Source organism: Parasteatoda tepidariorum, chromosome 8, assembly GCF_982258835.1.
Source record: "Parasteatoda tepidariorum strain Cologne lab strain chromosome 8, Ptep-v5.0, whole genome shotgun sequence".
NCBI classification, from domain to species: domain Eukaryota; kingdom Metazoa; phylum Arthropoda; class Arachnida; order Araneae; family Theridiidae; genus Parasteatoda; species Parasteatoda tepidariorum.
The window spans coordinates 68,795,364-68,819,477 of record NC_141762.1 but is presented as its reverse complement, the minus strand read 5'-3'; the positions used below and the strand labels follow the sequence as shown (position 1 = coordinate 68,819,477).

The 24,114-nt window shown below is 28.1% G+C and overlaps 1 protein-coding gene across 2 annotated transcripts; it reads left to right on the top strand.

The window, feature by feature from the left end:
* Positions 1–29: 29 nt before the first annotated feature.
* On the top strand, positions 30–18,232 carry LOC107443929 (transcription factor IIEalpha). Of its 2 annotated transcripts, XM_016057954.4 has the most exons (7): positions 44–273; positions 1,187–1,235; positions 2,408–2,717; positions 8,994–9,349; positions 11,859–12,081; positions 15,473–15,692; positions 17,339–18,232. In XM_016057954.4, exons 3-7 carry the CDS (start codon positions 2,433–2,435, stop codon positions 17,506–17,508), a joined length of 1,254 nt encoding a protein of 417 aa, XP_015913440.1. In that variant the 5' UTR covers positions 44–273; positions 1,187–1,235; positions 2,408–2,432; the 3' UTR covers positions 17,509–18,232. The 2 variants fall into 2 exon arrangements, with proteins under 2 accessions (XP_071037331.1, XP_015913440.1); XM_071181230.2 differs by lacking the exon at positions 1,187–1,235 and having other exon boundaries at positions 30–273.
* Positions 18,233–24,114: the final 5,882 nt, after the last annotated feature.

The following is a 24,114-nucleotide window of genomic DNA, read 5'->3' as shown; positions in this document are numbered from 1 at the left end:
TTGAAAATAGATTTTTAAAAAGCAGAAATAAGCAGCGTTTGGCGGGTTCCCAACCACCATACAAACAATTCCTCACAAATAAAATGTGTGATCCATCTATTGAATTATTGAATTTAATAATATTTATTTTTTTTTGCTGCCTATAATGCAACTTTAAAATTATTTTATCTTTTATGAATTGAGTGCTAAGTAGTGACGATTAATGTGTATGCTCATCTCCTAAAACTTCGGTTTGAAAGTCAATGTTTTGATTCAGAACAAGACCTCATTTTCGTAAGTGTAATAATATTTGTTTCTAAAAGCGGTAAGGTTGAGTTAGGGGGATTATCTTAACTGCGGCAAGTTGGTGATGAGATTCGTTTTAATGGTATCAGGAGGAGGGGATAGTTATTTGTAATTAGAAATGACCTTAAATATGTGGACAATTTTAACTGACAATGTATAAATATTGAAAAAAAAAATTGTTTGCCCTTAATAAAAATCGCAGAGTACCCTATTCTCCCTAAAATTAAATGGTTTAAGGTCATCTATGGAAAATATTTGAAGAAATTCTACATAACTGTTTGATCAGTTTCTGATATTTAGCTTTATTCTCAATGATAACCATACATAATAAAATTTCAGTTTTTTTTATTGTATACGTACTTGCTCTTGCTTTGTGAAACTGCCTGTTTGTTATACAAGGCATAAATTAAAAAAAAAAGTGTATTCTAGGGCTTTCCTTCATGGAGCTTTGACTTTTATTTTTCAAGTTTCCCAGATATTGCAATATCTTTTCCTTAATTTTGGGAAGATATCCATATCATGATCTGTGGCAGAATAATCTCCAAGTCTGCCCTCAAAAAAGTAAAGTAAAAAATAAAAAACAGTGAAAGGGACCAACTCGAAGCCATCAAACCTTTTATAAGTTTTTTTATTTTAATAAAATTTTCCCCTTTAAAATTCAATTTGGCTCCTTGGTGATTGTAGTTGGCATAAGAGATCTCAATACAAAAATATCTTCTTAGTTTTAGTTTCTTGTTTTTTGCTGTAAAACCCAGTTATTGTCAATTTTGTGTTAGGTGCCAGTAAGTTCAAGTGAGGAACATGTTTCAGTTCTGAAGCATGTTTTCTTTATTTGCTTTTTTTTATAAATAATTTATCTCTCCTTGATCAAAAGTATACTCATTATTTATATCTGTTTCAGAAATCTATATTAAAGCCCTTGCTTGAAATCAGGAAGTGTTTAGAAACAGGTAGCAAACTGAAATTGTAAAATTTCTTGTCTTCTTGCAAACTTCTACACTAAATATGAAAAAATAGTTAAAACAACTTATAAATTATTCTGAGTTTATAAATTTTTTACTTATAAAATCTGAAGTGTTGTCTTCTTTTCCTTAATTTTTTCGGTTGTTAAAGTCAAGCTGTGTTTTGATGTTATGATAATTCAAATAAAATGGAAAATTTTTTGAAAAAAATTTGTAAAAATAGCTACATAGTAAATAGATTAAAAAATTTATGATTTTTAATTTGTTATCATTACACTATTGCTGACTCAGATTGTATTGTTTTCGCTTTATAATATTTATTCCTTTTAAAAAAATTATACAAATCAAACAAACTAAATCATGCAGTCTATAGAAATTAAATTTTTAACAAATATATGTAACCACTATTTTTTTTTCTTCTTAAAAATTTTTTTTAGAAAATAAATCACATTAAAATTTATATGCAATTTTAGTGCATCTATACAATCTAGTTGACCTGGAATGTTGGTGCAAATTCCCTAAATCAACCCCAAATCATTTTGTATCTCTTACATATTTAATAGAATTTAAAACTAAAAATTAATTAAAAAAAAATAATAATTAATTTTTTTCTAATGCCCACTTTTTTCAATGCGACACTTGTCATTCAGGTATTAGGCAGATTTGTTGGCCACTTTTTCAGGGGCGCCATAGAAGGTCACTGTTGCTCCCACAGTAAGGATTGATAGTGGAGAGAGTGAAAGGCTTGTCTGGGATTTGAATTCAGGACCTTTCTGATGTGAGATCAGCGTCGTTACTACTACTCAGTCTGGTTGAGAGAGAAAAAAAAAACATATTGAAATTGATGTTTTAGAATGTGAATCGTGACTTAGTTAATTTGTAAAAATAATTAAACACAAAACTATGCTTTAAATATATTGTATTTTAACAACAGAAAAAAAAGGTATTTCACAGGAAACCATTAAAGAATAATGTTATAATAGAACGTTAAAACTCCTCATGGTATTTAAAATCACTACAAAAATACATGCAGGTACCATATTTATAGTTTTGGTAAAATGGTTAATGGGATTTTATACTAGTTCTGTTATTTTCACACATTATTCCTAAGCTTTACTATTAGTCATCTATGTATAAAATGTATAATTTTTCAATTTTAGGTGTAGTAATTCCCCATTGAAGAAAATGTCAATAGTAGTGACAGAAGTGCCAACAGCTTTAAAAAGGCTTGTTCGTTTGGTTATGCGCGGTTTTTATTCAGTCGAACATGCAATATTAATGGATATGCTGATTCGTAATCCCTGTATGAAAGAAGATGATTTGGTTGAACTCTTGAGATTTGACAGAAAACAATTGAGGACTCTGATTGCTCAGTTGAAAAGTGATAGATTTGTGAAAATTCGCTTAAGAATTGAAACTGGTGCTGATGGTAAAGCTACAAGGCAAAATTATTACTATATCAATTATAAGGTAAGTGATGTAATTTTTTTAATTATTTTAAATGGTTTAAAAGCCTCTTTTCCTCAACCTACATTAGCCATTAATGGGGTCTTGATGAAAAGAGAGTAAGTTATATATGTTTTTAATCATTTTCATTTAATTTTTAGAAGCAAATTTCTAGTTAGTTGTATCTTTCAAAACATGTAAAATATGAGATCATCACTCTTTCGGAATTTGAGAAATAGAGCTCTTGGTATTCTGTTGTTGTTCCCATCCCAATGACCAGCAGAGCTAGATCAGGTCCATGAGCTCGTTCACTCTGAGAAAGTCTAGCACCAACAGGGGAGCTTGAACCAGGTCCTGCCTGGTAAGTCCTAGGCAAGATAAAATGTGGTCAGGGGAGGCCTGGGTTGCAGAACATTTAGTGCAGATTTCGAAATGTTTGATAAGTCATTGATGACTGATGTCTACTGAAGAAACGAGCGATGACAGTTTGTCCTCGTCTATTGCTGCCCCGAGCCAAGGAACCCCCTGGGCACCTACTCTGATACCATGAGTGTACCGGCGGGACCGTCCAAATGGCCATATTCTTTGCCTTACATGTAGAGAAATGCTCCAAGTAAGTAAGAGGAACGACAGTTGTATAGGCCTCTTCAGTACCTGTTTTGGCCAAACTGTCAGCAATCTCATTTCCAGCTATATCGACATGTGAGGCAATCCACTGAAAGTGGATCCGATGAGAAAGGGAAAGATGTTTTAGTTTCTTCAGAATGTCAGCACCAACACTGTCCCTGACATTAGGCCAATCGGCCAGGTGCTGGATAGCACTTTTACTATCCGAAAAGATCGAGATATCAATAAACCGCGAGAGCGACATCATGGAGTCCAGACCTTCAAGAATTGCAATAAGTTCCCTTCGTAATACCGGGCAGAAGTCCAGATTTCTCCTCTAGATTTTTATTTCCTGATCTCAAAGTTTAATATAAGTGCCACTTCCAGATCTGCCACTATCAAGTCTACTGCCATCTGTATCCAACTGAACAGCATCCATGGGGACATTATTAATTCTTTCAAGTGAAAGCTGTTTCATTCTTGGTATTCTAAAATTAAGTATTGTCAGTGTCATGATACTTTAAAGCAGATTTTTTTCTGATAAAATTATACTATTATAATTCAGGAATTAGGATTTTTTAGAAAGATAGTTTAGTATTATAACTTTTACATTTTAAAAATATCTTTGTTTTCATGTTGTTTATGTTAAAAGAGTGTTTTTTTTTTATTAAAATTAATATATGCCAGTTTAAACAAAAGTAAGCAAAAACATTTGTTTTAAAGGAATATATTAAATTCAGTTTTCTTTCAAAATTGTTAATTATGCATTGTTCTTTATAAAGTTCATGTTTGTGAGAAATCCATAAAAATTTTCCAAGTTATTTTGTCCTGTTTTATTCAATCTAATTAGTTGAAGGAAGCCTTTATTTCCGATTTTTAAGAATGAAAAATAGTGCTGTTGAATGATTCTCTATCATTAAAAGCTCGTTAAGAATAAAAAGCGATGAGAAAAAATTAGCCTAAAAAAAATTACTGAAAATCCAAGATGACCAGTATGTCATAAATGTTAACTTACCAGAGATTTCTTGTCAGTAATCAAGCCAAGACTTTAATTCAATATTGATCAGCAAATAAAAAGTAATGATTTGTGTTCACTGGGGTGTGGTGGTTAATGTAACAAACTGAAAAGTTTGTGGAAAATCAAAAGGTTCATTTTGATAAAGCCTCATATTAATAAGTCTTTTTAATTTAGCTTTTGATTTTTTAAATGTATTTTAGGGCAGGGTTCGTTGATTTAAATCAGCTTGATTTAAATCATGATTAAAATCAAATGATTTTTTTAAAAAAATCATTGATTTAAATCAACTGATTTTTATATATATATTACATTGATTTTAAAAGTTAAAAAACAGTGCTTTAAATTATTGATACTTTTATTATTTTCTTTTCTTAGTTTTAAAATTTATTTTAATTAAATTGCTGCATTAATTAATTTTAGTTAACGAAATTACTTTCTTTCTTGGAGTGTGTTAAACACATTTAAAATTACATGTTTAAAAATCTTTTGATTCTTAACATTGAAAGTACAGATTAAAGTAAATATTTAATGCTGTCTTAATATAGACTTGCATAGCTGTAGAAAGTAAATAAACCTGCTTTTTTTTTCAAAAAGCAAATGTTAATTAAAATTCTACCTTTTGATTAAAAAAGCATGAAATTCAAATCTACATTATAGTTTATTGATAGAAATTTCTATATTTCTAAAGCTTGAGGTTATATTAAAAAGAAATTACCTTAATATGCCAAAAATAGAAAAAAAAAAAAAAAAAAGCTGAGTTCAGATATTTTTTTCCTGATATAGTGTCATTCTTCCCTATCAAAGTCTATTTGAAGCAGTAGGGTTATTAACTGGTTTTTATTTTTCTTCTCATAATATGTTTACTGTATATTTGAAATTATCAGATTTTCTTTTGTGAAAAAAAATTCCAATGAGTACATAGATTTTTTTAAAAATGTTTTTTAGCTTAACTTATGTATTTTGATAAAGGATTAAAAATGAATATTTTAACATAAAAATATATAGATTGAATATTTATTTTTTGATGAATAACAACATTTATAAACACAATCTGTTGCATTTATTTTGCCATTTTATAAATCATGAGAAAAAAAAGAGATCACAATTTTAAATTAAAATTATGCTATGCTAATTGAAACTTTGTGTTATTAGTTAAAGTAGCATTCTTTAAATTATCTATTTTATCTTGTCTTTTAATTTCAATCATGCCTTTGTATCAAAATGGTCGCTATGCATTATAATGAAAAATTATTTTAGTAAGTTAGAGCTTCTAAAATATTGTTATAATATAGTTTTAATATTAATTTAATTTTGATTAAACATTTATAAAGTTTTTTTGATCATAAATTAAAGCTCTTATAGTGTATTTAAATAAAAATCTGATTTAAATAAAAAAAATCCGATTTAAATCAAAATAATCCGATTTTTTTGATTTTTTTTAAAAAAATCAAAAAAATCACGAACCCTGTTTTACCTAATATGTTTTTTATTTATTTTTTATTTTCATTTTATTCATGGGCATTATTTGCTTTATTTCATATAAAATTTATATCATGTGTATTCTGCTGTTCAGGGTGTTTCTTGCAGTTTTGATCTATGTTTCATCACCTTTTTTTGTATTATTATTGTTTATTTGTATCTCGCCCCGCCCTATTTAAGGGCATGCGAGAGTAGATACATACAACATACATAAAACTTTACACAAAACATCAGAAATTATATCAACAACAAGAAGAAAAAGAATAAAACACAAGCGAACAACAGTTAAAAACATGACCCCAAATCCAGCCAACACATTGAAAATCGCAAAGATCATAATTAAAAGAGTAAAAACAATATATACATAAAAGTGAATAAAACATCCATATCGTGCGTGGTAAAAGCAATGCATAAAAGTAAAAGATTACATAAGGAACAAACTGGAATAAAATTTACAGTTGAAACATGACCCAAAACCAAGTCAAACATGAATAAAACCGATCATATAAAAGGAATAAGTAAAAGTAAAATATTACATTAAGAACAAATTGGGAAAAAAAAACTAGCAGTTAAAAACATGACTCAAAACCAAGTCACACAGGTATAAAACCAATCAAATTAACAATAAACGCACATAAAAAAGCTTGAGACACCCAATTTGGAGTGCAGGGTTCCGAATCCTTAAGTGTCACCACCCAAAATATCTTCAAGTGTCTTTTTTATGATACATTTAATAATACCCCTGCAGGTCGAATTAGCAAAACATTGAATTTGATTGAAATTTTTAAAATGTTCTCCATGGAGCGTTCGGAAGCGTGGACAGTATAAAATTAAATGATCTATGCTTTGAATTTCTCCACAATAATTGCAATCAAGGGCTCTATTAAAAAATCTATTCTGATACTCACCGAACACTCCATGGCCTGTAAGAAATTGATTAAAATAAAAATTCAACTGAAGTCTACTAATATTAGGATCCTTAATAAACTTATACGTTTGTCTGCCTTTCTCGGAATCCCGCCACTCCTGTTTCCAACGCATGAGATTATAGCCTTTGACCAATGTTTTGACTTGGGCGGTGGAGCTCGGGACCTCAATGTCAACATTGCCGAGACTGATGGCGTTTTTAGCAACTCGATCCGCCTCCTCGTTGCCTTCAATACCAATGTGGGCTTTTACCCATCCGAGAAGAATATTATTTTTCCAGATTTGTTTGGTGTTTTCTACCAATTCGGAATCGGGTTTAGGATTTTTTAAAGCTTGCAACGAGGAGAGCGAATCAGAGTAAATAGTTGCATTGGGATATTGGTTATTTGCAAGCCATTGTAAAGCAGTGTTAATCGCCATCATCTCGGCCTTGTAAACACTGCAGTTATTGCTCAGTCTGATGGAGGTTGCCTGAATGAGTTTTCCATCTCTCCTGACTATCATTCCCATTCCTGTTCTATGTTCAGAGGTATTATTCATAGCATCGGCAACCTCCATCCGCAAGCCGTCCGTAAAAGTCTCAATTCCCTTGTTAGTTGGGGTCAATCCACCAAAGGGGACGGATTTATAAAGAGAAGGGTGAATATTAATAACTGGTTTCTCGAGTATCGTTGCTCTTAGAATTTCTTGAATATTATGGTCGTATTCCTCAATTCTGTAATTCCATCTTAACCTCTTTATACAAGTATCCTCAATAATTCTTAAATGAATGGGTTTCACCCCCGCCAGAATCTAGAGAGCCTCAGTGCTAGTTGTTGAATAGGCCCTTGTAATCACTATTAAGGATGTTCTTTGAATGGCATTAATTTTATCGTTAATTCTAGTAGTGTTACGATACCAGACACTGGCGACATAAAGTACGATTCTCTCCGTTGCTCTCTGGTAGATAATCTTTAAAATTTTTGGTTTCAGGCCCCAAGTTGCCCTGGCCACCCTCTTAATCAAATTATTAAATTTACCAACTCTCTCCTTAACGTGATTCAAGTGAGCTATCCGAGTCAATCCTGGGTCAAAGAGAATTCCTAGATATTTAAGAACTTGCACCTGCTTAATAGATTGTTTATGCTGATAACTCATCTTAATATTTGGTAACCTCGTTATTGTCTTCTTGGTTTTTGGAAAGGTTATACATTGTGTTTTGTTATCACTAAATTTAGGATTATTATTATGAGCCCAGGATGACAGTTCGGGGAGACAGAAGGTGGCCAATTGGTCAAAGCGATAAAGAATTGGATGTCTCAATAACAACAATATATCGTCCGCAAAAGCAATAATACGGCAATCTTCAACTTTCACATCATTAAACTGGCTAAAATTGATATTATTGTATCAATTGTATTATTATATGTTAACTTAGTAACTGTAATTACTTGTAATTTGTATTATTATATATTAACTTGTAATTTGTATTATTATATATTAACTTAGTTATTGAACAATTGTTGTTAACAGAATAGTAAAATTTATAGTTAGGAGAATCATAATTATAAAACTTCTTCATGTATAAGCTTCATTTGTATTTTTTAGTAATTTGCAAGCTTATTATTAATATTAGATTGTTTATATTAATTTTGTTCATAATTTTTTTTTTAGTTGCTAGGAATCAGTGATTAAATTTTCTAAACTTTTATTCCTATTTTGTGATTGCTAAAATTTGTGCCCAATGTTGAATCAATTGAAATACTGCAAATATTTTTTTGTAGTTAATTTTTTATCCAAATAATTTTTCCTACTTTCAATAATTGTCTCCAGTTTTGGATTCTATTTTATACAAAAATTGTAAGGTTTTTCTTCAAAGAAAGTTTAAAAAAAATTCAATTTTGGAATAAATTTTAAACTGAAAAATACGTGTTCTGGTAAGTCTGGTTTATTTTGCTCTAACAATTTTTTTACCTTTCCTATAATTTATAATTTCTTACCTTTTTTTTTACCTTTACCTTTTGATCTGGTCCTTTGTAGTGAAAAAATACCAAACTATTTTTCGATTCACCAATTATAGACTTTTTACTTGGATTATAACATAATCAATAATAGTTAAATCAATACTTTTCTAGAATTATTTGTTGATCAAGTTTCTCTTCAGTATCTCTGATCTCACATAACAAAAAGAAAAAAATCATGTAATTCTATTGTATTTAAACTTATGCAGTAACCTTGTATGTATTTACTTTGTTATTGTTTAAACCCTTATTTATTTTTTCCCCCTCTAGATTTTTGTTAATGTTCTCAAATACAAGTTAGATCATATGAGACGAAAAATTGAAACCGAAGAAAGAGACTCAACTAGTAGAGCATCTTTTAAATGTACTGTTTGTTCAAAAACTTTTACAGACCTTGAAGCTGATATGCTTTTTGATTTTTCTACTAATGAGTTTCGCTGTAGTTTTTGCGATGCTCCAGTGCAAGAAGATGAGAGTGCTTTGCCTACCACAGATTCTCGCTTGATGCTGGCAAAGTTTAATGAACAAATTGAACCTCTTTACAGTCTCTTAAGAGAAGTGGATGACATAAAATTAGCCCCAGAAATTCTTGAACCAGAACCTACAGACATGTCCCAAATTAAAAGGTGTGTTTACCATCCGTTAAATTTAATTGTTTTATATATATATTTTTTATGAAGTTAAGATTTTTGAAAATTGTGAACAATCTTCTGAATTATATAAAATATATAAACTTCCTCTCAATATATTCTTTTATTTTTCTAAAATAAGTTTACTCTGTTTATAAAAAGCATGTTTGCTATTTTTTAAATTGAATTGTTTTATCTGTTTCTCTTATGAAGTTTAGATTTTTTTAAAAAAAAATCTTAACAGTTTTTGGAACAGTCTAAGTTTATTCTATTTAAATTTACCTCTCTCATTTTTTCCATAAAAAAAGTTAAAATCTTTTCCTGAATTTTTTTTCAATGTGTTTTGTTGTAGCTGAGTTTTTTTATTAATATTCAAAAAATGTAACTTCTTGGAGCTTCTTTCCTTGGCTACTTATTTATAACTTTTTACTCTTTTGTAAAACTCAGTAATATTTTTGAAAGAGGACTTAACTGGTATTTCTTGCCTTTTTTTTAATGTAAAAATCGCATCTGGACATTTTTAGCAGTTTTACAGCTTTCCATTTTATTTTGTGCAATTAAATACAAATAATGGATGACTTCTATACTAATACATTTTTTCATATTTCTTCGGACTTACTTAATGCAGCTCTAGTGCGATGTAAATGAACTACAACAACATATTTCTTCGGAAATGTTTTATGAGATATTTTATAACTTTAGAAGTGTTTGGATCATGTGATTTCTCATACATATATCAATGAAATTTAAGGCTTTTAAAAGGTTTATGGGACCGACAATAAATTACAAATGTAAAATAATGTTTTTAAACACCCTATGCCAAAAAATGTAGCAATAGATTTGTAACTTGTGACAGTTATTTTGGTTATTATATGAAATAATTTTTTATAATTTTGTGAGCCTAGCTTAAACATTTATGAAGAGATGGATATTTTTATAAAAAACAAATTTTTTTGTCTCACCTTTTTTTGCTATCACTTTAAAAATATTCAATAAAACTAAATAAACTTTTTAGAGCAATTTAAAATTAATTACAAAACTTTTGCTTTAAAATTTGAGAAAAATTTGTTGAAAAGCGTGTAAAATATGAGTAATTAAAATAGTTTTTTTAATGCTGTGCATGTACAAAAAATATAAGTTTTTTTCTTAATTTTGTAGTGAATCCGATTTGACAACTAATGAAAAAAGTCTGATTTGATTACCTTAAAAATTTAAAAGGTTTTAAGGAATTTTCAAAGAAATTTTTAAAAGGAAGCTCAAAATGATATGGGGTTTTCTGTAAATATTATTTTGAATCATGTGACAGAATTTAACAGCAAATGATAATACTATACAATAAATGTTCATGCACCAAAATGTGACTTAATGTGTTAAGAAAACAGACGGAAAAAAAAGATGCTTTTCTGGGGGATGATACCAACAATGCTAATGTCATTTTTAATAAATCTTGTGGAATAGTACAGAAAGAAATATGTGGAAAACCCCTTATCATTTTGAGTATTCATTTAAAAAGTACAATAACTACTTAGAAAATTGCTTGAAACTCTTTAAATTTTTTAGATATTTTAATCAGATTTTCTTTTAATTAGTTGCCAAATACTATTCACGATAAAATTACGAAATTTTTTGTAAAAATTTCCCCTTGCACGTGCAGTATAAAAGAACTACTTTAATTAGTCATTTCCTGTGCAGTTTTAAATGAATTTTTCTCAAATTTTAGAGCAAAAATTTTATAAATAATTTTAAATTGTTTAAATTTTAAATTTATAATAATTTTAAATTTTATAAATAATTTTAAATTTTGTTTAATTGTATTGAATATTTGTAAAGTTATAGCAAAAAAACGTGAAACAAGAAAAAAAAATTTTTGTTTGTAAAAATTTTCATTTATCCGTAAATGTTTAAGCTAGGCTTAAAAAGTTTTGTGTAATTTTTGCATATAATAACCAACATAACAGTCAGGTGTGGCTGCTGGCACCATGCCACATCTTTGAGTGTCCAGCAATGAGTGCTAATCTGAGAGAAATAGGAGTCTTGCCGTCATTGATACACCTTTATGACAATAATATCAAGCAAATCGCAGAAGCAGTAATCAAGACGCATGGAAACATTTGATTCGGCTATGTCATAGACACGACAAAAAAAAAAAAAAAAATAGCAGTCACAAAGTTATAAATATATTGCTGCTTTTTTTTGCCATAGAATGTTCAAAAACATTTTACGTTTGTAATTTATTGTCGGTCCCTGAAACCTCTAAAAGCTTTAAACTTCATTGATAAGATGTGTATAAGCGATTGCAGGATCTAAACTCTTCTGAAGTTATAAAATGATTCTCTCAGTACTTCTGGAGAAATATGTAAAAATGTATTAGGAAAGAAATGTTTCCATTATTTTGTTCACCCTCTGTAAATAAGCAGTGTTACATAAATTACTTATAAAGTTTTTACTTAATGCCAGTTTTTTAAGTGTTTTCTAAAATGAATAACATACATTTTCTTATTTTCAGGGATGCAAGCACAAACAAGAGTTCTCGGCCAAACCAATCTCTTAATGATAATCATGGTGTTTGGAGTGGTGATGCCACCAGGAATAAAAGTTATGACTTTGGCAATAACCAAGGCATTACTGTCAACTTTAATGCAGAAAACACAGCTGCTACAAAGGTTCAAGAAAAGAAAGAACAACCTATCTGGATGGTTGAAAGTACAGTTAAAGCTGAAGCCAAAGATGTACTTACTTACATTTTATTTAATTTTAGAATTAAAAACTTTAAGCGAGGAAAAGTGTTTTTAAAAATTTTTTAGAGTATGTAAAGTTAATATCTTTTTTAAAGCTCTTCTAACTTCAACCATGAACTTAGTTTAGGATAGAGCCTGGTTGCTATCTCATACCGCAAACCATTTTTCTTTCAATTTTTTTCAATACAAGTGACTTAGTCATTTCACACCATTTGGCAAATAAAGCATTCAGGCAACTTCTTCATAGTTACTGGCATCTGGTTTCCTCAGATGTATGCAATCATGATCTTTTAAAGTCAAGTTGTGTTTGTCTTTGCCAGGTTAGCTAAGTAAAAATGACAGTTAAGGCCTGGTTTCTTAGGACAGGACGCCGTCAGCTGGAAATCAGCGCTAACCTCTGATTGGTCCATTTGTGAGTTTGATAGTAAACGTCATCAAACGCTCATCTTGATTTACAATTGCCGTCCAACTCTACTGCAGTTGGATTACAACGTAACATTAACTACAGAAGGCAATGGCGGACAACATCCAACAGCACATTGAAATCAGCCAAGATTTTGATTTTGACATTAAACATAGCTTCTTAATTAAACATAGCACTCTTCATTTAGCTTAGCTATAATGTGTTTTTTCTTGGACAAAGTCATTATTTGTTCTCTAAAACACTGGCCGACAAAAAAAATCAATACAAATTCAAAATAAATATTTGTTTACGTTATTAACGCATGCGCAATGAGAGATAATGTCTGCGTTGGACGGACTGCTCACGCTGAGCTAACAAAAAAGTATTTTTTTTGGCGTCAGCTCTACGTCAACTTTCCGCTGAAGCCCAGATAAGGCGCTTGTCTTAAGAAACCAGACCTTTAGACTGGCTTTGAGTCATCCATGTTTAATGAAGATTTATTATTCATAAAATGCTGAAAACATGTGAAATTTTTAAAAAAGATGATGTTAGATGATAAAGCATTTCTAAAAAAGACAAAATTCACAAAATGTGTAAAATTATATATATAACATTCAAGAAGGTTTATTTATACCGAGTTTCGTATATATTTTCACTTTGAAGTTCAACTGTATATTCTGAAATATATTTCATTCTGTTAAAATTTTGTGAATATGTTCACTTTTTCAGCTTCAATTGTAAATGCATGTTCATTCAGTTAAATTTTTGTGAATGTGTTCACTTTTTCAGCTTCAATTGTAAATGCATGTTCATTCTGTTAAAATTTTGTGAATATGTTCACTTTTTCAGCTTCAATTGTAAATGCATGTTCATTCAGGTAAATTTTTGTGAATATTTTCAATTAGTGATTTGGATACATTTTTAAAGATATAAATTTTATTCATTAGTGTTAGTAAAATTTTGTTTTTTCTAATTAGAAAGAAATCGCCCATTTATGACAAATACTTGTGTATATAAAATTTCAATGCAGTTAGAGCTTGATAATATCAGATTTTGAAATTCAATATGCAGTTGTTTGCTATTTTTCTGGTTTAAATTGAAATTGCAATAAGAAAGAAAAATTCCCAGTTTTTGCAAACTATCCCTTTCATGTCGTAAATTGTGCTACATGCAGAATCTTTTTATTTTATTTTTTATTCTTGAATCTTGGCAGCTATGCAAATTTTTCTTATTCATTTAAGCCATGTTGACACAGTGGTTAAGGCATTCAGGTGTAATTGTGAAGAATTGAGGTTCAGCTGAGCTTCAAATTGAGAGATACTAGTTTATCTGAGAAGTAAAGGGGGTCAGTTGAGTTTGCTGAACAGATTGCCCCCCTCATGTTGTTTGTTACGAAATTGAGGAGCATCCTTAACATTTATGACCCCTTTGCCAACTCTTTCCAGGAGTACTAAACATTTAATAAAATAATGTAAGGATTTATTTGTTACAAAATTTAAAATAATTTGGATTTTTTACAAAATTAATTTTCTTAAGTAGACTACATATATAATTTGAATTAAAATACAAGTATTCTGACCATAAAAAGAGGATAAAAGTAATCAATGATTACTCTAACTATAATAATGCATTATTAGTCAATTTGAATACGCAAATTTGTGTATGTATTTTTCTATTAATACATTTACATTCATTTTGGTATTGATAAAGTGTATTACATAAGTTTTTCTTTAGAACTTGTATATTACATATAATCAATATCAAAATTAATCTTATTATTTAAAAACTTTTTTCTTATTTAATAATATGTTCTTGGTAAGAATGGATACATATTGTTTTTATGTCTAGATTTAAATAATTGAATATTTTATTAATTTTTTTTAAATAAAAGTTTTAGTTTGTTTTAAAGATTTAAAAAAAAAAATTCCTTATGGTAGATTAATGAGGATTTAGCATGATCTGTCTATTATGTGTAATTCTTTCTATAAATTCAATTTCAAGTACACTTTAACTATCAATGAGCAGTCATAAGTAAACCTGAAATGAGAAAATATTTCTTTATAAATTTTTTTTATCTGTCCATTTGTGTGATGTTCAAATGCCACAGTAATACTTTATACTAAATTCATCATCAATCACAACAGTGCTTTCGTTTTTTTCTATCATTTCATTTCATTTTCCCTTGCTTTCTTTATCTCTTTTCTTTCAATTATGTATCTTGCAAATGTTCTATTTGCTTCCACTGATAATCTGTTGTACAGACCTCTGTTCAGCTGTCTCTTCTTAACCATACATTCTTGTCATACAATAGTCTGTAACTCTTTACTGGGTTCCAGGAACACTTTCACAGACACAGCCTTTTTGAACGTATAAATAAGCTCTATACTACTTGCAAATGAAGTGTATTTGTTTGATAATGAAGGGCTTAGACTCCACAATTTTGAGATCAACAGCATGAGTCAGCATTGTGCACTGACCACCCTTACTTCTCAGACAAACTTCAATTCATTGATTTCAATCTATTACTTTATATAATCAAAAAGGTTTTTAACTATTTATAATGCAATGTCAATAGATGTGGCATTACCGAATTTGCCATCATGTCCTATCTCTACTATGTGTACTGTACTATCATGGCAATAGTTTCTCCACTAAAATTAAAATTTGATTTAAAAATTAAACAAAATAAATTAATAGAATGGTTTTTATACAGTTAAATAAATAATAATTTAATATCACATTTTATGACCATAACAAGAGAAATACTGATGTTGAGGGGGAGGGGCTTTTGATAACATCATCACTTCATCCAAGCATAAATTATTCGGCTGGGATTTGGAATTTTGAGTAGATTCTGTATTAAGGTGTCACATATGAATATTATTAATAAGTTTCGAGTTTTTAAAAAAAATTTTTTTCTATGTGTTGATTGTTTGATATAATTGATTTTTGATGGAATTGTTTTAACAATTTTTCTAGACGTCTGATTTCGCTTGGGGACAGGAAAGAGTACCTGGACATACAGTGGACAGTAGTCCTTTTGTTAAACAAGATGATATAATGGAAGCACTTTTAGCACATGAAAGGAAAGGTAATGCAGAGCAGAAAATCGTTATTCCTGGTCAACATAACCATGAAGAAAGCAGTAGTGGTTCTGATGAAAATTCCAAAACAATGCAATCATCATTTGCAGAACCTGGTAAGCATTCAGATAGAACTAAATTTTATTGTGAATGTAAAATATATAACATTTTGAATTTTTCATTTAATAGTTTGGAAAGAATTAAATTTCATAATAAAAAGATACTTGTTTAATACTTTTTTGACCTTTTTAAGTTTTTATAGTTTTTGAGTTGCTGAATTATTGATTTAATATGTATAAAGTTGTCAATTAAACTTCATTTTTGTATGTTCAAAATTTGCTTAAAAATAATTCTTACTATTAAAATTGTGTCCCAGGGTTAATTAACAAAATTTTAACTTCAAATTTTTGCACCTTCAAAATCTATGAAAAGTTAAACATGTTTTATTGTACAATATATTAAATGTACAATATTATTGTTACAGTTTCAAAAAAAAAGTTAAGGAAATTTATTGTTACTTTTTTCAGTTTAAATAAAATTAACTATAACATATGTAACCTTAAGTTAGCTAGGTGTGTAAAAATATGTTTTAAACTATAAATGTGGGGCAACATAACAAATTTTGTATTTAAATAGTGTTGTTTTTTGATTCCGTAATGTAAAAAATGTAAAGTGGCAAATATAATATTGGAAATGAAACTTAAAATGAATCATGAGTATCCTTGTATATAAGTTCATTTAAATTTATCTTACACTAAGTTCATTTATGTCAAGTTTCTAAAGAATTCCTAAAAAGAAAAGTTTGGAAAAAAAATAATATGTATCAAAAATTAATCCCAGTTTTTAAATTAATATGTATGTTGCCGTTTGAGATTTTAAAATTTTCTTTAGATTCACATTCCTTTAGATTACTAATTACTAATAATTTAAAATGAATTAATGTTACAAAAATTGATTTATACTAACAATGAAATTTCGGTAAATTTAAAGTTATCAGTTCATTATAATATTTAGTTTGTTGTAATAATTCTGTGAAATTTACATTATTTAATAAATAAACTGACAATTTGTAATATTTTCCTGATGTTATAATTTTTTTTATAAAAACTAATAAAAATGCTTATATATAAGCTTATATATATGCAGGAAAAAAATAAATCTCTAGGAATAAACAATGTAACTTTTTGTACCATCCATTTTCATTGAGGAGTCATTATCTCCCTCTTTTGACAGTAATGTCAAAACCTATATTAATGGTTCTACATTGATAAAAATTTTGTCATTTTTAAAAAATTTCTTTAAATTGCGCAACACTTGGACAAAAAGTTGTGTCATTTTTATTCAAGTATAGTTAAATTAAAAAAACATTTTTATGAATGCAATTTTTAGTAAGTAGTTTCCTATAAAACTTTTATATGCATATTTTGTGGATTTTTGAGTTGCATATTCTAAATATAACTAATAAAACTAAAATTTTTGAAATTGTTTTGAGTATTTTTTTATCACTTATAACTTGAGAGTTATGCAAACTTTTTACTTTTATCGTACTGTGTATATTAAAAATTTTGATCCTCTTATCATATAAGGCGTAATTTTTATAAAGAGCTATTTCTAACGGAACAATTACTTTTAGCTAACACCTTTTTTCCTATTCCAATTTTTTTTTAAAATCCCATATAAATATTATGTTATGCCCAACTAATAATTAATTATACAGTTTTGGTGTGTTTTTTTTTTTAAATATGATAATTCTTTTCTGCAGAAATTGGTGAAATGGAAAGTGATGAAGATGATAACTTAATGGTGACTGTTGGTGACCATAAATATCCTTTAAACGAAGTCACAGAGGAACTGATATCAAGGATGACTGCTGATGAAAAAGAAGCATATATCAGACTAACACAAGACTTATATGCTAGTATATATGAATGAATCATTTTTTTATATTTGAAAGAAGAATTATTTTCATATGTAAATAAATTTATCTTGAATGACCTGGCCATTTGTAAATTTAATAATCAGTTATCATTATTTCATCATATGTTACTCACATTATTTATTGACTATCTATGTTTTTTATGGTTATAATATGAAGGAAGTTGTTAAAGATGTTGCATTTTAGAAATATTTTAATTAAAGGGTTTTGTTTAACCGCACAAAATGTATAATGGATTATATGGAATGAAATAGCCACACGAATAATTAGAGTTTGTTAAATTATTTGTACTTATATTTTTTTATTTTAAGTTTTCCCAATTTCATATTGTTTTCTTGAAGGAACGAAGGAAAAAACTAAATATGAGAGGGAAATTTATAAATTTTATTCTAAGTTTTGAAAGAGAAAAAGCCATCATATAAAAAATAATCTATTTTAAGATCAGAATTGATTTGTGAATTTTAGTTGTTACTCAATTCTTCAATGACAATTTCTGAGTAAAATAATTGTAAGTTCTCACCTAGTAAACTTAAATGAAATTTAACATGCATTGCAAAATATTCCATGTTTATTGTGTTTTTTTTTTTTTTTTTTTACTTGTCACTGTTGGTTATATAATAACTGGTTTTGTTACTCTACAAGTTGAGGTTTTAAGTTGAGAAAGGATATATTATGTCCCCACTTACCTCACATCTTAAATGACCTCATCATTGATAAATTCATCAAATTTCTAGTTTTTTTCGCTGTGGTAGTTTAAAGTGGAATAGATAAAACTAAATGTTGGAAGTATTTAAATTATGAAAGTTTAAGGAAGTATTTAAGTGGGAAAGTTTTTAAGTTATTTTTTATGGCATGCCAACCATGATTATTTATAAAAGAGAAAGAAAAAAAATCTGAATTGAAACTCTTATTAAGTAAGAAAAAAGTTTGAGTTATCAAGGGACAAAACTAAAACATTTGACTAAATGTAAAAATAAAAACTAAATTTTTTTTAAAAATTTCGAGTTAATATGTAAAAGTATTTTAGAATTTGTGTGAGATAGTCATAACTGCTAATGCTTCTCCATGTTCCAATAGACAACTGGAGTTTGTCAATTTCTCCTGAGTTCTCACTGGAGTTTGTCAATTTCTACTTATTTTAATACATCTTAAAAAATTCCGTAAATCAGGGAAAGTTTCAGAAAACATCTCTTATGAAAATATTCTTAATTTAATTTATTGCTTATCTGAGTTATCAGCCTCATTTATAGTTATGTGTTTAAAGCTTTTCTTTTTTGAATATTTTATGATTTTTCAGTTCACGATTTTTAAATTAATTTAAGAATATGTTATCACCATTTAAAATTAGCTATAACATAAGAGTTTTATGCATTTTGCCATAATTGCTATTGCAAAATATAACTTTTTTTAATTAAATTGATTAAGCTTTCCATATTCTATCGATATAATGCTTTATGTTGATATATTCTAAAAGAATTGTTTTTTATTGCATTTGTATAATATATAATATTCAAAGTGCACATTAAATGATATTTTTAAAAACCGAATGTGCTATCTAAAAAGTGCCTTAGTTACAAATATGTGGTCTTTATATGAAAATTTAGTAGTTTTATATGCTGTAATGCTGCACATTCTTTTCCTTTGTTTGCTCAAACAAACTTTAAAGGCTTTGACTTGTTTTTATTCTGTCTTATTCTAAGTTATATATGTGAAATGTTTATTTTTTTCTGGTTTCTTATGAAACTATTTTGAATATCACTGCAATTCATTATGAGGGTTTCAATTGGAATTTTTTGGAATTGTATTTAAAGGGGAAAAAAGTTCAAGATTTCTTAACCAGCTTTTAAATCTCTGACGTTTAGAATCTTATGAGGGGTTTTCTTTAGAAATGATATAAATTTTTTAATTTATATTGCAATTTTAAAATTATAAGCTACTGTAAAACAAAATTTAATGATAATTAATATATTTAAGTAAATATATGTTGAATGTTTCCATGTTTTTTCCCCTTTATAAACCTTTAAAATATTTTTTTTTCAATCGAAAAGATAAGGGAATGAAGGAGATATGTAACAAGAAGCATGTTTGCAGGTTACTTTTTAATTTGGCCCTTTTTTTTCTTCTTTACTATATTGCATACCTTTGGCATTTCAGTATTGTGGGGATGCTACTATCAAATAGTAATGCTATCAATATAGAAGATACTGATGTTATGTAGAATGCCCAATCATGATATAGAATGCCTGCTCATTTGTAAGCGACGTATAAGATCTGAGATTTATTTTTTGCTTCATCTAATATTGTATACAGTACCTAGGATTCTTAAGTATCTTAAATTTTCTTTAGGCATAATATGACTCATGTGAATTAGTATACAATTTGTCTTGCCATTGTACAGAATGCTTGTAGATTTCCACTAGTCATTCTATAGAACATCTAGGCAATGTATGAAATATTAATAATTTCAATTTTGCTGTTTTTTTGGGCATTCTATATGATGTCAGTTTTCAAACACTGATAGTAACATATGCAAATCTTTTTTTTAGCAATAATGTGATTTTTTTTAAAAATTGTGTTGCACATCTTTATTTGCTTATGTTGTCAAATATCAGTTCTAAGGCAAAATATGTTGGTTTGCATATTTCTATTAGAAATTTAAAATCTCCGTTCTTTCAGTCATTACATTTTTTTGGTTGCACAAATTTAAAAAAAAAAGATTTTTTTAAAAATAATTTAAATGTTGTTTTGCTTCAAATAAATCATAATTACTAATTTATATTATTTTTGCATGTAACTTTCATACAATTATCATAAATGTTAAACTTGCATACCAAGATAACAGCAGTGTCATAAAAGTGTGACTCAGGCCTCTTTTATTAATATGATCGCTTTCTTTTTTCTTTCTATTATTTATTTATACCTTTCGAGTGTCCCCAAAAAAATGTTTTCATTTGCAATTTATTTGATTTTTTATTTAAGTTGTTCTGAATCAATTTTCTGGCACAATAATCATATTTCATATATATTATCTGAATTTAATAATAGTAATGTTTAATTTATTTTGGATAATTTACATTGTTCTCATTATTCTTTTTCATGCCATTAGTATCTATGTTAGACTAGCATTATATGATTCTCTCTCTACAGAATTGCTAGCAGTGTTATAAAACAGTGATGCATATCCTAAATATAATAATCTGTCTCTCTTATTCTCTCTCTTTATATAAATTATTTTCTTTTTTTATTTATTCCCTCAAGTTTAAATTCCCAAAGAAAAATCTATTTATTTGCAATTATTTTTGTGTTTTAGACTATTTATTTTGTGTGTATTTAAGTTATGAAACAAAACTTAAAACCTGGCACAATCTTACTATTTCAAATATTAATTATTTAATAATTTCATTGCAATTGTGGTACAGAACATTCATGGCTATTATCATTATTTTAAATAATTATATTTAGTTAATTATATATATTTATAATTAATTAAATAAATGGTTTAAAACAATGAAATCATTATTTTAAATGTATTATGATTATATATAATACATTTTATAATTTAATTAAGTCTGTTTTTTTTTTTTTTTTTTTTTTGTCACATGAATAATATTTATCCAGAATGTTTAACTGTCAAGAGGAGCATGAAAAGAATTAATTTTGACGCACGTTTGTGGAGCATTTTTCCGTGTATATTCCTTTTGCTCATATTAACTATTATTTATTAACTTTTTAAAATTTAATTTAACTGTTTTACAATCTACTGATCAAAATTCAAGTTATTTTTGGGGGTTTTTTTCCATGAAAAATAGAGAACTCATCATGATTTTTTAAATCTATTTCATGTTTTGTCATGTAGAACATCTTTTGTTAAGAGTGTAAATATATTTATCATCTATATGATTTTATTTTCAATAAAAATTATTAATTTCATTTGGGCTATTCATAACATATAATTATCTCTTTATTTTTTATAAATTAAAAACTTTGCATTTTTGCTTGGAATAATGTTTAAAAAATACATTATGTGTATGCGTTTGCAATTAAACACATTGAACTTTCACATTGTACTTCAAAATTTATATTGTCCTTATAACATTGTTCAATTATGATGATAAATCAAAATAAATCATTTAATTTTTATTACTCATCTCATTAAAGCTAGCAAATATTGAAGTTTTATTTTATGTTTTTGTTTTATATTTTGATATTGCTTATCTAACATATGAATTTGGAATAAAAATTAAATTCAAATTAATGCTGCAAAAGCTTGTAAAACTTTTAAGAAATTATGAAATGACACAAAAATTAAATTATGTTAATTTATAATTGATGACAATATTCAGTTTAACATAGACCTACTCTAACTCGTTAGTGAGCTTTTTATTTTGAACTTAGTTCAAAATGTGTTTAAGAAAATGGACATAATTTGAATTGTGTATTTAAGAAAATGGTCATTGCTCAATCTGCTTATTTAAAGATACAGACACAGATCAAAATCCAAATTTTAACAATTGAACCATGAATTTAGCTTCAGCGATTTTTAAAAATTAAATATTGGGTTGAGTGAAGAGTCATTTCGTTTTTCCCATATTTTTCAAACCCATATATTTAAATAAAGGTTAAAGATCAATCAATGCTATGTATTTCCTTTTGCTCAATGACCGTTCGTCATCTTTCCCTAAGCTTCATAATTCCTGGTGCGTAGAAAAACCCGCCTTTAATTGCCTGAAACTGAATAAAGTGTCGATTTAAAACCTTATCTGACTTCAACGTTAATCCACGCAAGGAAATTGTGAAGAGATCGAAGCAAGTGGAAGTCTGAGAGCTTCATGTCAGGTGAGTATGCTAGGTGGAGCAACACATCCCACCCAAGCTCTAATAATTTTTGATGGGTCGCCAAAAATGTGCATGGTCTGGCGTTGTCGTGAAGGAACACTACTTTACAATTGCGAACTGCGGACGTTTCCGGATGACAGCTTCGTTCAAACTGCCCAATTGCCAACATTACCTATCCGAATTGATTGTGCCGTTACTTTGTTGGAGCTCAATAACAGCACCACACGCTTTCAGTCTTACTATATTGAGAGCATAACCTTCCTTTAACGAAGTTCTGCTTTTGAAGTCGCCGGTGATTCATCACCTCGCGACCAAAACCTTTTGTGCACCACATTGTTGTTAACAATTCCATTCTCACCACCAGTTATCATACGTTTCAAAAAAGGTTTGTTTTCTTCACATTTCATGAGCATATTGCTGATGTTTTATTCGTGATGTCAACTGAACTTATTTGAGATTATGAAGAATCCAAATATCGAGCTTTACCTATCCCAGTTTCTTTAGTTTGACGTGAACAGTTTTGACTGATCTTCAATGTAATGGAATCAATGTCTATTTTACCATCATCAATCTGGGTAAGCCTTCCTGATTGAGGAGCACCTTTCAAAATCACAGCTGCCAACTCTTCCGATTTTCCCGGAAGATTTTAATTTCGTATTTGATGTGGTACCGAAACTCATGTCATGCCATTAGACTTTTTGAATTATAATAATAATTATAAATGAGTTTGACCACCTCTACCACTACATATAAATAATTACGACGAATATATAAAAGCATACTAATCTTTATGATAGCGAATTTTAGCGGAGTCAAAATATAAATACATATATTTTTGAGTAAGATTGTTCTTCGGTGATTGTTTTACTACCACTTAAAAAATTCATTCTCAGAAAGAGTAAAAGTTGGCAGGTATGAAAATTATATTATCAGCGTTCAATTTTTTAAACCAGTTTAGCCGCTGTAAACTTTTTGCAATTTTTTACAAGCTTGAGGCTCGTTTTTTCCTTTTACGGAAGTAAAACAGTTAAATGTGGCAAAAACGAACAGTGTGTTTTTTCTTGTTCACAGTGTTGTAAAGTCTCCAAAACTCAACAAAATCGCACAATTTGTTTTTTTGCAATGACGCCTAAGTTGTGATTGACATAGCAACTACTATTTCAAATGCTTGAAGTATTTCACAAACAGTGCAACTGACATCTGTAGCAAAAAAACGCAATATAATTATTACAAAGCAAAGTTACGGACTTCGCAATGAATTGGAAAATTACAGGTGATGTTTTCGTATTCAGATCTCTTAACAGTAAAGTGTTGTGTAAAATACGAAATTCCAACAACAAAATTGCATGGCAAATTTATTTGAAATTATTAGTTAATTCTTTATATAATAACAATACTCGTAAGAGTAGTTTGAAATATGGTATCAAATGCTGTGTTCAATTTCTTTAATACCCATTTTAAGTTGTGTTCCTTTTTCATGTGAGTCAAAATTACAGAAATGGAACGTTAAGCTCATTTGAAGACCTTTAAATAATAATTTAAATCGGCCCTATTAACGCCAAATTTCTGCACTTCTACTTGAAATATAAAATGATTAGATTAATCATATTAATAGATTTTTCAATTCAAAGTTCAAATAAATTTATTTTTAAATAGAAAATCGAAATCTACAGTAAGAAATTGGAATTTTTTAAAGTCTGAAATAATGTCCTCTTTTTTTTTTATCTCTAAATAAGTTATGAAAGAGTAGTATATACTTATGCTTA